The 16139-nt window shown below is 38.5% G+C and overlaps 2 protein-coding genes across 6 annotated transcripts; both read left to right on the forward strand.

The window, feature by feature from the left end:
- Nucleotides 1-1191: 1191 nt before the first annotated feature.
- LOC116841288 (D-beta-hydroxybutyrate dehydrogenase, mitochondrial) lies at nt 1192-7361 on the forward strand. Of its 5 annotated transcripts, none has more exons than XM_032809054.1 (6): nt 1192-1386; nt 1731-2054; nt 2623-2904; nt 3953-4258; nt 4656-4902; nt 5119-7361. In XM_032809054.1, exons 2-5 carry the CDS (start codon nt 1910-1912, stop codon nt 4889-4891), a joined length of 969 nt encoding a protein of 322 aa, XP_032664945.1. In that variant the 5' UTR covers nt 1192-1386; nt 1731-1909; the 3' UTR covers nt 4892-4902; nt 5119-7361. The 5 variants fall into 5 exon arrangements, with proteins under 5 accessions (XP_032664945.1, XP_032664942.1, XP_032664941.1 ...); XM_032809051.1 differs by having other exon boundaries at nt 1194-1589; nt 4656-4887; XM_032809050.1 differs by having other exon boundaries at nt 1194-1386; nt 4656-4887.
- Nucleotides 7362-7536: 175 nt separating this feature from the next.
- On the forward strand, nt 7537-10483 carry LOC116841290 (NPC intracellular cholesterol transporter 2). The gene is made up of 3 exons (XM_032809056.1): nt 7537-7681; nt 7774-7941; nt 9074-10483. The coding sequence occupies exons 1-3, from the start codon at nt 7663-7665 to the stop codon at nt 9337-9339; spliced, it is 453 nt and encodes a 150-aa protein (XP_032664947.1). The 5' UTR covers nt 7537-7662; the 3' UTR covers nt 9340-10483.
- The last annotated feature ends 5656 nt before the right edge of the window (nt 10484-16139 follow it).

Here is a 16139-nt window from a genome sequence, read left to right on the forward strand (position 1 = left end):
GTATGTATGTATGTATGTATGTATGTATGTATGTATGTATGTATATATGTATGTATGTATATATGTATGTATGTATACATACATGCATCTTGCATCGAGATTGTAGATTTAAATCTGTAAAGGCTTATTTAGGAATTTATAAACTGTAAAACTAACATATGGAGAATCGCTTTCCTTGTCTGCATTTCCTACCGTATTTGTAACATGAATTATAGATAAATGCGCGCATATATGGGAAATGGAACGCGGTCTTTGTAAATATATTTATCATGCGGGATAAACGTATGTCAATCTCACGTTGCAGGTGTAATATACGTTAGTTTTAATGTGTCGTTTGAGTCGACTTGGCTCTTTATATGTGCATCGTATTTGTACAGTTTATCATTTAATGAAACACTTTATGTAATCGTTTTCTTCATGTCTTTCTTTTCTTTTTTTTACTGAACTAACGATTGAAAATAATTCATTTTCTATACTGGATTATGTGTTTTTATGTAAAAAAACTTTTCTATAAAAACTAAGGAGTCCGAAAGTGAAAGAGTATAATACTTAGCGTGAGAAGCACGAACGTCACAAAGAAGGCGGCGGGTACATATATTTAAAATATTCTTTCTTTCGATACACTGGGCATTGAAATTCAAATAAAAACTCAAGCAGTGTGGGGTTTCTATAAACAGCGGTCCTATGAAATATTCAAAGCTCTGTCGTCGGTTGCAGAGTATTGTTACTATTACTTTGCGGACTTTTGGTTGAGACAAGTGTGCAATAACATACCCTCTTTTCTTTGTTTTAGCAAATTTTGTCTCACAAAGTCTGCCGACGTTTCTTTTGTAATAACAATAAAACTCAATCAAATAAAACTCGATATCCTGAAATTGTACATGCGAAGTAATCGCTATTTATTGTAGAACGGCGATATTTGCAACAAATGGAAAACAGTTACAGACAAAAATGATGTTTCTTTATATACACGCCAGTGCTATTCGATTATAACGTTTTCAGCCCTTTTTATCTGGTGTTCTTTTCGAGAACAACTCGAGTCCTTACTTATACATCGAAACGCGCGGTACGAGAGATTAAATCGATAAGTCGGGCGTTTGCATTACATTATGCAGATCCCCATACTATTTCGAAAAGCAGTGGACCTAACGGAGCCTGACGTAAAGTAGGTAGACCGGATCGCGTCTTTTTTTGCCGTACTCTCCGACGGGCCAGTTGCTCGCAGGACGATCGCGCGAGTTCGTTCGCTCTGCCTCGTCCTCGGATTCTCTCTTCTCATGGAATGAGTGCTGTTCAAAGTGTTCTTCTATGGTTTCGTGCACCTTTAATAAGATTTGGATTTCATCTTATTCGCGAGAATCGATACGTGTGCACACAAAATATTCGGTGTTTATTCAAACGAACATATACATTCGTGTAGCGTCGAATACATTGGGTCGAGTTCCGCGCGAATAATACAAATAGCAAATCCAAAACAAATAGCAAATCAATACATTTTAACGTCTGTGCAATATGTATCGAGCTATGAGAACATGAGAATTTGTTATCGAATATGAGAATAAGTTATTATTGTCAATAAACAGTAACGAGTACATATTATTGTTAGATCCGGTCTCTCGTTTGAAAATATAATTTTATACGGATTTATCACGTTGCTCGTGATTCAACTCAATATTCGTATTATATACTGTACCATCTACTATACTAACGTTATATATATTTACTTGTAGGAAATAAAGACGGAGAGAGGGATTGGGACGTGATGTTTGCACAGTCGTGTTATAGTACAGTATTTGCTGACTTGTGCAGTGTGTCAGTTTGAATCTAGCGGATTATCTCTCCTGCAAGCCGGAACATTCAAACCGGATTGTAATTCAATAACATATAATTCTCGAGACGATAGTGCTACATGTGTGGCAACATGTGGCCGGCGTATATGACGAGACATTCTACGGCACTGAAGATTGGGCTGGCGGTCTCGACCGGTCTTGCGTACTTGTGGAGCGCCGGATACGAGATACGTACGATCTCAGCACTTTCGTTGATCCTTCTGGGTAAGAGGAGTCTGTTTTGCTCGTTGTCGTCTCCTTCCCTTGTCCCTTCAAAGTCCACTTGGGAACGAGAACGTAGAGAACATAACATGCCAAGGCTACCTCGAGAAGTTCCGAGACCTTTCACGTCACAAGAGACAATTGCACGATAACGATTGCAGAATTATTTTTTATATTCCATGCTTGCTAATATGATATTCGTTTCGACTTGTTAATACGTACAATTAAACACTTAACATTTGCTTATGTAGAGAATACGTCGCTCGTCAAGATACACACGATCATTGTTGTAAATAGTTGGTTTCTATACAGGATAGATCCAATAAGTAGAACCGACCACGCAGTTCTTTCTATATTGTTTCATTTATTAGCCTTTTCTTTGTATTTTTATACATATTTTTATTCCCGAAGTGTGACTGCGACTCCATTTCCAAATGGAATCGTGAAATATTTTTTCTTTCAATATAAATCAATTCTTCTCATGGTAGTGTCTCGTAAAAAATTCCATCATTGCTGCCATCATCGAAACAATCAATGAATGAGTTTAAGGAATTTTTCTTGCATTCGTTAGGAATCGTTTACTGGTATTATCAGCTCTGTGTTCAGGAGAAATTAAATTCCAAGCATCTCATAGTTATAACTGGTTGCGATTCCGGCCTCGGATATAGTTTGGCGTTGCACTGTCAGGCTCTTGGCGCGACAGTTTTGGCGGGGGTGCTAGACCCTGATGGTCAGGCTGCTAAAAATTTGACGGACAGCAAAGTTATCGTTCATCATCTCGACAGCACTAATGAAGGGAGTATTGAGCAGTTTGGAAAATATGTCGAGACCCTATGTATCGAGAAGAAACACGGTGAGTACTAACGAAGGACAAGTGATCGGTCGGAGCGTGGACGAGACGAATCCGTGATTCGCAGCCCATACAGCACAAGATCTCCTGGGGGACGTTCCAAAGATGTCCTGAGGACGTTCTCAGAACGTACTTTGGACGTCTCCTGGACATCTGTGCTTAGGGAAGGGTACATCTTACACACACGACTCAAGTTTTATCTTTTCGCGACTATCGGCGCTTAAACGCCTTCTGTTGTTGACTTTTGTTGGATACTGCTTCATTTTCTTCTTATAGATGATCTTTCTCTAGTCGCACGCGGAAATTAAAATTACGAAGTGAATGATAATAATTATAAAATTTCAGCGTAAGAAAGTTATAAGTAATAATGTTGTGTCTTGTGTTATTGTATTATTTTTATTATTTCCATTATTATTATATATTACATTTTGTTATATCACACGCAAATCATTAGAACAACAATTAAAATTGCTACCAAGTTTCGCGGGCGGTGTATTTTTTCTTATCTTCTTTTTCTTATCTCTCTCTCTTTCTTTCTCTCTTTTTTCTTTTTTTCTTAATTTTTTATTGCACGTTTGAATTTTCCGTAACGAGAAAGTTAATGTGGACTTTATGAATTACGGTTTTGTCCTGCATTTTGTTTCGCACATCTAACTGTTCATTCACATGAAGATCGTGTGCGGGGATGTTCTCTTCTCAAGATAAGAGACAGCATTGACCGTAGATACTTGATTTGAATTCTTATAAATATCACGGAACTTTTCATGAAAATCTATTGGAGCGTTGTCTCTTTCTCCTGCGAGAAGAAGACATTGTCACGCTTCATTGTTTCTCGTTTTAAATTAAAATACTTTTTTAAATATACCTTTTAAAGATATACCTTTAAAGATACCTTTTAAAGATACCTTTTTAAAGGACCTTTTTAAATTAAGATAAAATGAAAAAAGGAAATAGAGAAGAGTTATTGTGCTGTGTCGCACAAGTCACTCTTCCTTCGAGTTGAATTATTTCCTCATTGTTTCTGATTGTACGATCGACACTCGGTTCGTAGACCTGTATGCATTGATAAATAACGCCGGAGTGATGATCTTCGGTGAATTCGACTGGCAAACGGAGCAGCACGTGAAGCGTCAAATAGGAGTAAATTTAATAGGGACGATGAGAGTCACACAGATTCTCATGTCGGTTATATTATCGAACAAGAGTAGGATCATCGTGATAAGTAGTCACTGTGCCGAGGAATTCTTACCGGGTCTGAGCGTGTACTGTGCGACAAAGGCTGCTCTCCGCGCATGGTCCATCTCTCTTCGGGTAGAGCTTGCCAAATACGACGTCAAGGTGATCTCCTTCATACCCGGTGGGTGCAAAATGCCCGAAATTGAATGCAGCGTTTGCGCGGAGGAAAGAAGCATTTCTCGAAGATACGAAATCGATCTTTCAATTGTTATGCAGAACTTATTTTTTGTGAAAAGCTCAGATTTTTCTATAACGAAACTTCAAAAGTTCAATTTGTAATGTGGAGAAAAAATGACACAAGTACAAATAATATACAAAGAGTAAATAAAAGTGCAATTATAACAAGAAAATGGAAAACTAAGTAAAAAACCTTCTATATTGTTTGGAACGTAAAATTTTCTAAAGTCAAGTTTTTCACGAACGGTAGTGCTCTTTTTTCTAATCGCCATTATCGTGTTTCCCTCCATGATCACTGTCCGACATCATCGCTGAAGACATGTTTGTTCGCAACAATACAGGTAATTTTACGAGAGAGAGCAACATTATGGCGCGTCAACGACAATATTTCAACGAAATGGAACGATCGATGAGATCCGAAGGGATCATTTTCTACGATGATTATTTTGCTCGATATGTGGAGTACTATTCTTTCGTAGCGGGCCAAGACGATCTGAAGCGTGTGACGAATTCGAATATCTACGATATTTTTGACAATGCCCTTCTCGATGTTTATCCGTCAGCGGTTTACAAGTGAGTTGTCGTCTGGTCAGTTGAGATGTACATACACACAGCCACTTCATTATTTATTATATTTTTGTTTTAACACACATAAAGTACGCTTAATGTCGTGCCAACTACGATATTTTCTCGCACCAATTGCCGTAACGACTAGGATCTTTTTTCTATCGAAAAAATATCGAGAGCGCGGTATTATCGAAAATACATGTAATTAATGATAATTTTCACTACGTTTATTTTCAGATGCGAGTCGTGGAAATATTTCTTCTATTATACATCGTTTAGGTACACGCCAACATGCCTACGCGACAGATTGATAAATAGATTTGTGAATACTCCCTCTTGGCGTAAGCCGACCAGCGAGCCGTGATCCACGATCGACATCCACCGAGTGTCTCGACATTTCTTCTTTTCACGCACGATACTGCAACTTTTTGTATTTGCTGATAATAGCAAATACAGCTGGGCGGGAACGAATCAATGTCGACAAATTATCAGCAGTTGACTCTGATTATCTGTTGCTAAGCCTAGTTGATACATGTTTTCATCGCTCTTACCAATGCGAGCAGGATCTTTGGAAAAAACACCGAAAACTGTTGATCAATTTACTATATTATCGCAAAATTACAGTGATTTCGTTTTAGTAAGAAAGAAAAAGAGAAATGTCAGGGGTCAATGAGGAAACAACTACTGTAAAATCTGTGCTTCTCGAAAATGGAAGCTTCGTGTTACGAAGCTCTGGAAAACTTTACTTAACAGTAATACGTTTTTGAAAAGTGCGCATTTAATGACGGTCTGCAGAGAAGTGTTTCAATTATTTCTGGATTTAATATCAAAAATTATATACAGGGTGTCCTGGACTCTCTTCCGCAATGTTTGTGGAAACATAGAACGGATTGAGGCGAACATAAAAGTTTCACACTGTTTTGCGATATTCGCAATAAATCTCGAGATATTAATTGAAGAAGATTGGTGAATAATCACACGCGATATGGAGTAGATGAGCTGTAGTAGCGCCGTCTGCCGTTGTACAACTTATACATTAGGATAAAGTGAAAAAAAGAGTTCTTCACTATTTTGCAAATTGACCACATAGATTTTTAGGTATTAATTAAAGAAGATTTGTGCATTATCGCGTGGAATCATGTAACAATTTTCTTTCATTAATAATTAAAAATCTACGTGGTAGATTAGCAAAATGATAAAGGGTTTTATTCAATTTCATCTAATGCACATAATAGCACAAATCGCCATTATAACTCATCTATCACATCGCGCGCGATCAATCTTCCTTAATTAATATCTCAACTATTATCGCGAATATCGCAAAACGATATAGGACTTTCATGTTCACCTTCCATGTTCTCACAAAACGTGCGGAGTAGAGTCTGGGATACTCTGTATATGTACAAGAGAAATACATATGATGATGAGCATGATATATTCAATATCATTTACGCGGAATTAGGCAATAATAATGTATATTATGATATATATCATTATATTGTCTATAATAATGAGAATAAGAACGTGTTATACAAGATTATACGGAAATATCTAAGATATTGTACAATGGCTCTGTTATGGAGCAAACCACACTACCCAATCCTTCCGCCAGATAGCTTTCACCAAATAATTTTCTCTTGTAAATAAAGCTTGTAAATAGAGAAATAATCACTGTAACGTATATTTTTTTCGTCGGGAAAGTTTACGAGATTTTTATTCGAGGCATTTTGCGATACGACAAGAACGTTTTGAAAGGAGATGAAACGAAGCATTAAGAGAATGCTGAAAACTTTACTGACAACTATACTGACGGTTTTCTGAAAAGTTTATGTCGTATCGATTGTACAGAAGTACGAATGCTTTTACGCAATGAAAATATGTGCAAAAATAAATAGGAGCATTGCTCAATGTGTGACAGAAACAAAAAAGAAATTTTTAATATAAAATCTCAAGTAAGTTAGCGTAATATTTGCCGAAGCTAAAAGTCTTGTAGTTTGTACATACCGAAAGTGTGGATGCTCCAAAGAGAAAAAATGTTGAAGAACATTGCTGACACCTTCGCACCTGAATTCAGAAGCATAAAAATATGTTGATGAAAAGTTTGTAGAAAGATCTCTACACATGCATGGTTAGGTTTCTCGCATATAGTAAAACAAAACAACACCTCACACAGCAGAAATATCCCAAATATATCATAGGGATATCTTGAAGATATATCGCATATCTCAAATATATCTTTAGGATATTCCTATGATATATTTTGGACATCTTTGTTGCGGGGCACAATTACGTAAGATCCGTATGTACAAGAAATACGAAAAGGATAAAATAATGATGAATATTAATGATGAATATCTCTGTGCTCCCTCGACATTGTTCGAGTTGGTCATCGATTTCAACATCTTCTTAATCGTCGTAAAAACATCGTATCGCACGTCGAGCTATACATATGTATCTTTCAATTTGTAATTCGACTTATCAAAATTAATAACTGCTATTTAATTGCTTATGGATTACTTTAATCGCTCGTTTATGCACAATGAATAGCCACGACGGCAGATAATTTCTATAAACTTGCAACATCAGCGCAGGTGTTGACTTTCGAGTGCCCCGATTACTTTTTTTCTTTTTCGATCTCGTGTTTATCGCTTTTTAGGGCTGACAGGTGTCTGATTAGATATTAACAGTCGGAATAAATAGCCGGCTCGCTTCGAGCGTAAATCAAATAACGTGTCACCGACATCGACATTGTATCAATATCTCGTAACACTTGAGGAGATCATGAGAGTTTACGCTTTCGGTAATTTGTCGATCTGTTAATTTTACGAATTTTTATCATTATTATGTATCGATGCATACATACAATATTGTGCACTTTGGATTTATTTTCAGCTTGTATAATTGTTGCGTTCTGCGTTGCGGCGTCTATTCAGGACACTCCTTACGCGCCGTGTTCCGATGGACCTTTGCCGACGTCATTGCGGGTGGAAGGATGTGACAAGTCTCCTTGCAGCCTCCACAAAGGGACCGACTTGATTGCGGAATGGGACTTTGATGCTAGTAAGTAATACGTAGTTATACGTACCTCTGCCGCTAATTCAATAGCGGCTTATCGTATGAATGAAAACAGAGACAAACAGATAGATAGGACGCGGCGGAGTCGACGATAAAATTGTTAGACGTAGCAATATGTAGGTACTCTTTTTTATTAGTCGGACGAGCGTAAATCTGTCAGAAGGTAGTGAAAATTTACGTCTACATTAATGAAAAAGTGCGAGAGAAAAAAAATCGAAAAACGGGAATAGTTTAGGTCGCTCGCACACTTTCGAAATCCTCTAGTAAATACCTAAATATGACTCAAATATATTCAGATATGCTATTAGTTTGCTTCAAGAAATTAAGCCATTCATTAGGCCATAATATTAATAAAAATATTTTGTTTTAATTTTTGCAATAATTGAGATTAAAACATTATATTCTCTTTTTGGCAAAGACAAAAAGAAAACAGCAATTTTCATGGTATCAGAATATTGCAGCAATATTGCTACAAATCTCATGGTATTAACCCTGATAAAAAAAGTTGATAGAGAACAATTGAGAACGATAGAATTTCTATCAATTTGTATTGTTTTCTATAAGCTCTATCGTTCGTAAGCGTCAGCATTCGCGAGCATCAGATATAAATCCTATCGTATTTTGTCTGGTTCTATAAGAATCGGGTTCTATTTGTATTACATAGAAAACTGACGATAAAAATTCTATCACTATCTATTGTATTGTATCGTATACGATACAATATTATTCACATTTGTGAATTCATGAACGAAAATCCATATTCAAAACGATAGAAAACGACAGAACGATAGAATTTTATTCTATAAACTTTTTCTTACCAAGGAAACGACTTGATTTATATACTGACAGAATTTTTGTTGCATGAGAATGCATCTTTACGTATCTGTGCTAGTTCACTAAATATACAGCATGCCGAAATTTGAGTATGTGAGAAATATCTCGAAATTCATCTCTGTGACTTAATAAAAAAATCGCTTTGTTTGACGATTGTACGGACCCGTTTTAGTTAGATGAATTATAAATTAAAATAAACAGTTAAAACAATAACGTTTTTGCAAGGAAAGTCATTCAAAATCAATTACAAAATGTACGAACAATTTGGTTCCATTTCTCGTAGAATCTGACGCGAACACGCTGGAAACCAAAGTGATGGTCAAGGTCGCAGGAGTCATAATGGAGTACCCGTATCCTCAGCCGAATGCGTGCAAGTCCTTGTCGAAAGGCAAGTGTCCGTTCAAGAAGGGCGATCAGCTTAGATACAATCTGAAGATGCCGATAAGTTCGAGTTACCCACTGGTGAAACTAAACATCCAATTTAGCCTGTTCGACGAGAAGAAGCAGGTTCATGTGTGCTTCAAATTAGACTGCAAGGTGACGAACTAGTAGTCTCTTTTGAGACTTTCAACGGAGGGGATTCTTGCGCACACAAGGAGCGCGCGTTCTTGACGATAGAAAAATTGTGGAATGACACTGGCTATTCGGCGATTCTTTCTTCATGGCGCTTGAATTTTATTTAGAAACTGCATTCTATCGCTCTATATCTTATACATCAAGGCATATCAAAGATCGACGAACCGAGTTGTAGGACCGAGTGTTAAGATGTATATAGCAGGGAAAGAATTTAGATTCACTGCGAACGCCTCGATCAACTTGAAAGACAACTTCGGTGCCATGATTTAATGTATACGCGCGTGCACACACATACACACACGATACTCACACGCTTGTGTATATGTGTGGATAATAATATATACGATAATAAAAATCACAATCTAAAAGATAAGTCACACTCAAGAAATTCTTGTATCATATTTACGTTTGCGCAAACTCTTTCATCGAAACTTTCGTAGCAAGGCAAACTTACGAATATAATTTCCGTCCCGCGGAAGGACGTCATAATTTGCCCGATACAATTAAATTGTCAAAAACAAACATGTGAGATCTTGCTTCCTGTAAGTAAGGACGCATAAAACTTAATCTCTCCAGATTTTCCATCCCCTTCCCCCACACTCGAAGAAAGAATATTATCTGAATAACGAATAATAATCGAGACATGAATGAAGTCATTTAGAATAAAATTGGCAATTGTCTGATAACTCGCCAAGCATCAAGCATCCGCCAAGCGAATAACAACGAAAGCGATTGTTCAGATGTTTGATTCGGCTTTTTGATAATTAGATAATTTAATTTTGATAATTTCAGAGTGTTTTTAACATTATCACCTTCCGAGGGTATCAAGCGGAATAATATATTTTCGATTGCGTCGAGTAATTCTTCCGAGCTTATCGCTCTTTAGCATAGGTATTCCATTAGATATTAAAAATAGAACGAACAAAGTCGTCTTCGTCTCGAAGAGACGAGATTCAGTTGTCGTTCCTCGGTGAACCCGTACGACCATAAAGGTTCTCATTAAGCCGATCTCTTTTAAATTTCCAGTTTATCGATTATTCCCGATTGATGTTCGGTCGTAATTACATGTCCACTGTAACGTAACTTTTTTTTATCGATAAAAATTTTACAACACTTACCTTGCAAATTTGCCGTCTTGTGAAAACTCATACCGATCGTATTATTACAAAACGCAAATTAAATAAACTGTGTAGAATCTAGCGCTTCCAGAATCCGATATCTTTTGTGGCTACCGAGACATAAGCAAAAAATACTGGCGACATATAAGAACCCGACCGCGACGTCGAGACATACACTTCTATGCTTTACTTAACGCACCGGCTTAATTCGTATCATTAAAAATCGACAATTCTAATTAAATTAACGGTATGCAAGCTAGGGCTTTGGGAATTACATAAATATTTTTTGTGGTTGCCGCAAAATAAAAAATAAATTTCGGTGGCCTATAATAAATTTTATATGCGTTAAGTAAAGCGTGGAAGCACACGTACGACTCGACATCGCGGTCAGATCCTCATATGCTGCCAGGATTTCATGTTTATTTTTTGGTAACTACAAAAGATATCGACGTCGTTCAAAAAGCACTGACTTCCCTGACTGCACCGTACGTGATACTCAGCGAGAAAAGTTACGTTGATTCGACGTCTACTAGACGTCTATATGAAACGTCTATCTACGTCTAATATAAATTAAGATCTATATCGACCTAAAAACGGTCCACATTTCGATGTCTAATAGACCGTCATTTCGACGTCTTATCGATGTTAATTTTAGACGACCGTGGTAAGACGAATACCCATACAGCACAATAATGTTGAATCAGTGTTGAAAGAATGTTGAATTGCAACAATGTCAATATTGCAGCAATTTTGAGAAACATTGAATCAACGTTGTACAAACCTTGATATAATGTAAAAATGTCCGCGATTGTGATTTTTCCTTCACATTTTAACGTCTTATTTTTATTCTTATTGTTTCATAAAAAAAAGTAATTCCTAATTTTCTTATAACTGTTAGAAACCGAAGATTGTCAAACACACTCTAAAACTTTCGCAAATTCTCCCTCGATAATTTCGAATCCGAAGCGGTCATCCATCCATCTTGACTGCGTTGCTTAACCTGACGATTGAACGGTGATTCCAATGACTCCAATTATATTCTTACAATTTATGCTTATAAAATGTATACTTACAGTGTTCACAGTATATTATAACGTACCTAGCAAATACACGCGTTGATTCGTCTATCTATTTTATTTAATATCTCTAAAGTTTATGTAGTTATTTGCAAAATGTCCATTTAATGTTTTTTGAGTAATCTAACATTCCTATCTTTGTAATACTATAATTGAAACGGAAATCTAAAAAAAAAAAAAAACTGACGTCTCCACTTACAATAAATTTTTTTATGCAAAACGCGCACGATAGCGATTACGAGCTAAAATTTACAAGACAATAGAGCAACTCGTTACTTTTATATAAAAGAAAAAAATCTTACGTCTTAGTAAAAAAAAAAAACGATCTAAAATGTATTAATTTTATTAATGAATAAATTAAGTATAACTTATTTATTAATAAAATATTAAGAAATTTGTAGAAAGAAAAGAATATTATAAGTATTGTGATATATCATATTAAGGGGTATGTTCAGTATAGCGGGTCTTAAAATATCAGTAAACAAATATCCTGTGTATCTCAAGTCAAATCTCTAGTAAAAATTAAAACATTTTTACGCGTAAAGCAAAAGATATATATTAGACATCGATTCAATATCGAACAGACGTCTAGAGAGATTGTAAATAATCGACAAAATAAAATCCCGAAATTTTTTTCGAAAACTCTCTTTTAATGGTCAATATATTATGGATTCTAAAACATTAAAATTCAATTACTCAAAATAGAAGACGTCTAAATTGCCATTTTTCTAGACGTGCATTTAGACTAGGCATAATAACTTAGATTTCCCCGACATCGGTTAGATGTCGAATTAACGTCAGCGTTTTCGCTAGGTAGAGACGTGCTATTTTGGTCGTAAAGTCACAAAATTTACGATACGTGTTTCGCACATCGCCACGATGTACAACTACAACTAAAGTAATTTAGTAAATTAAGTAATTTATAAAATAATCGGGAATTAGACGGTTATTCGTCGTAATTGATATGGTTTTGTTGATGATATTACGAGATTAAATTATATTTAATTGTTTATTATAAAGTTATATGTTACACGTAACTGTTACGTTGCATAGACGTTACATAAAAATAGGTCTGTTAATATAACATAATATTTATACTCTGTACAAGTATAAGTAGAATATTGATTCTTATTGTGTCATCCCTCTTATTGTGTCAGGAAAAATTACTTTCGGAAAGTTATAGTTTTTATATACGCGTATATACGCATATATACGTATGTATGCGTATATACGCGTACATACAAAGATATATATCTCTGACTTTTCTTTTATTATATGAAATATTTGAACTAAATAGTTTATTTGCTTAGTTATACTAAATAATATTATGGAAAAATTAAAATTACTGCTTTGGCTACATACGAAAACAATATAAAACACTTACAAGGGGAACACGAGGTGACTGCTTCGGAGATTTTGTTGCGCTTTTTACAGAATGTTCTTGGGCGAAAAAAACAATGCATGTCCGGCCGTTTCAGCCCATGGGTCATAGTTTCGAAAAAATCGATTTTTAAAAATGACTCTAATCGGCCACGGCATACTTGATACGTTCGATCGTCATTATTAAACAGTAGCAGCGGTAGCGCAGTAGGTAAGACGTTGACTTCGTACACAGTAGGTTGCGTATTCAAATCTCGTCTCGCGCATCTTTTTTATTTAAAATATGTTCTTATCTGTAATTATTTATATTATTGTAGATATACACGAAAAAGATTATTTATTTAATTATATTGATATATTTTTCTTGTAAATGAAATTTAAAAATTTTTAAATAATTATTATAATAATTTGAAAAATCTGAATAAAGAAATATTATTATCTTTATAAATTTCATTTTAATTTAATATTACTAATTTTTATTACTGTTCCGTACGGACACTGTCATCTGTACGGACAGAGCACGGCGGGCGGCCGTGCGCCAGGCGCGCTCCGCTCGCGCGCGGATACCGCTCGCCGCTTACGTTATTTCCCTCGCTGTATATGCGCGATGCAAATTACGAATAAGAGGGAAACTTACTTATCCGCAAGCGCAAAAGGTCACGCGCATTTAAAGGTGAAAATATCTCGATTGTGAGACGCCGTGTTTTCTTAGGACGAAGGGCTTAAACTGCGTTCGTCGTACCGTTGAATACACTATTTCAAGCAGAAGCGTATATACATATAAGGGGTGTCGTCATGGCGACGCCTTGCGGGCTCACGCCCTTAAAGTAGCGTCACATTGCCAAAGGTTCTTAAGCCTTGCGTTTTACTGCCGGCATCGTCGTGAGAATGCGAAGCTCGTGTTCAATGAGCAGGTCATCCGAAACAGGCGACGGTAGATACATGATAATACTTCGTGCCGTCGCCGCTACGCGACAGCTAGCCGAGCCGGGGCCGTCGCTCGCGGTTAAATTTCGGTTAAATTTCGACGCCTATATAAGACGCCGCGGGCGACGGCTCTAGGCCTTTTGACTGCGGTTGTACATCAGGTCACTGCCTCATTCAGGTATTCTTTTGTAACTCCACAGATCTCTCCATCGCCTTTTGAGTGCGTTCGCACGTTGGCTCACTGTTTTTGAGTACGTTTACACGTAGCTTTAGAGTATCTACGACACGTTGGCTTGCCTCGTCAGAGATATTTCTGGATCTTCACCTTCTCGATGTTCAACGATTAAGAGGAGGGTTCGCGAGATCGCTGTTTCGAATTTATACTGGAACCTCCACCGCGGTTGCACATCAGGTCACTGCCTCATTCAGGTATTTTTTTGTAACTCCACAGATCTCTCCATCGCCTTTTGAGTGCGTTCGCACGTTGGCTCACTGTTTTTGAGTACGTTTACACGTAGCTTTAGAGTATCTACGACACGTTGGCTTGCCTCGTCAGAGATATTTCTGGATCTCCACCTTCTCGATGTTCAACGATTAAGAGGAGGGTTGCGAGATCGCTTTTTCGAATTTATACTGGAGCCTCCGTCCGCGGGTGGGTGCCTCCTTCGATGATAGCTTACGCGCTAAAGCTATCGTGCATTGGTCGATAGAATTCTTTACTGTTGCATTTACGACTCCGCGTGAGTCTAAGTTTCTCGCCGTTACCTCGCTGCCAGGGCCGCCGCATCTACGCTCGCCACGCTTGCCTTAAGTCTGCTCGAGACTTAGCCGCTGCCAGGGAAGCAGCATTCACGCGAGCCACGCTCACCTCTAAGTCTGCTCGAGACTTAGTCGTTGCCAGGGCCGCGGCATACACGCGAGCCACGGTCGCCTTTACCTCGCGGCCAGAGCCGCAGCATCCACGCGAGCTCCGCTCGCTTCTAAGTCCACACGGGACTTAGTCGCCGCCAGGGGCGCAGCTGTCACGTGAGACAAGCTCGCCTCTAAGTCTACTTGAGACTTAGTCGTGATTTCGCTCGCGTTCGTCCGACGCAAGCATTCGGGAGCACGCCCTGCGTTACGAGCTGGGTCGTGACGACGGCTGCGGAACTTTATCCGCGAGCCGTCAAACACCTCGCCTTACGAGCCCTAGAGCTCAATACGGTCCCCACGACCACACCCTCTCTGACAGGGTAGATTTATCCGAGCGCGGAGGCGGTGGGAAGCAGTTGACTACCGCAGGGCCACTGCCGCGATTGAGACTGCTGTCTCAATCCGACCGCTGTGGCCCAGGATACGCGGAGAAGAGTAATCTCGCCTCCCTCCGAACATCGGGAACATGGTAGTGACAATCAAGCGACATGATAGTGTCGCGAAGCCAAGTACAAGCGCGAAGCATTGGCGGCCTACCGTGTTATATTACGCGACGACTTTAGTTGAATGTAGGCTAGATTTTCGTTTCGGCTATAACGGTTGACGAAATTCTGGAGGGACTTAGTCAATTCCTTGGGTTTACATTATATCATAAAACTATCTTTATTTTTACTCTATGTGCTCTAGAAGCTGAGCTATTTTAGCTCAAAGTCTGAAATCATGAATTTACGAGTGAGAAACGTCTCCTCATCAGAAATTCTCCATCACATATCTTCTCCGTTAGATGGCGGGATGGCGAGAGTGTTGTGGCGCCCCAGCTAGCGCTGGGCGCACAAGCGCATTTACACGCTCCTGTACAACGGCTGCCGCGCGCGGATAGAAGAAAACAAAGGCTATCGCCGCGCCAGGTGTTCTCGATCTTCCCGTAACGTCGATAGTCGTAAGAGATCGCGAGAGAGAGAGTGTCGTCACACGTCGGAGAGCGAAGTCGCCTTTTCTAGAGTCTCGTCGTACACGTTGTAAAAGAGACCGTTTTCTCTTCCTTGCCGTAGCCTCACACGTGCTCTTTGTACGGACTAGCCGTCCTTAGCCTAACGGCGTATCTCACTCATTGCAGTCAGTTCTGTCGAGATTCAGTGCTACTTTCCGTTCTCGCCGGCATCCGCGTGGATACATAGAAGCAGTGCGCCAAGCTCACACGGGGACGCAGCGGCGTACCCTCGGCACTGTGCAGCCGTGCATCACATCAGTGCACGCCCGGTGACAGCGGTCACACGTACATTCTTCACACTGCACTCGCCAGTGCATACGCGAGCGAGAGCACGGGATGTTCACGTGCCGGTGGACCTTGCCGTGCGCA

Source organism: Odontomachus brunneus, unplaced genomic scaffold (assembly GCF_010583005.1).
Source record: "Odontomachus brunneus isolate Ranch 3 - 2012 unplaced genomic scaffold, Obru_v1 Obru_scaffold_015, whole genome shotgun sequence".
Lineage (NCBI taxonomy): Eukaryota > Metazoa > Arthropoda > Insecta > Hymenoptera > Formicidae > Odontomachus > Odontomachus brunneus.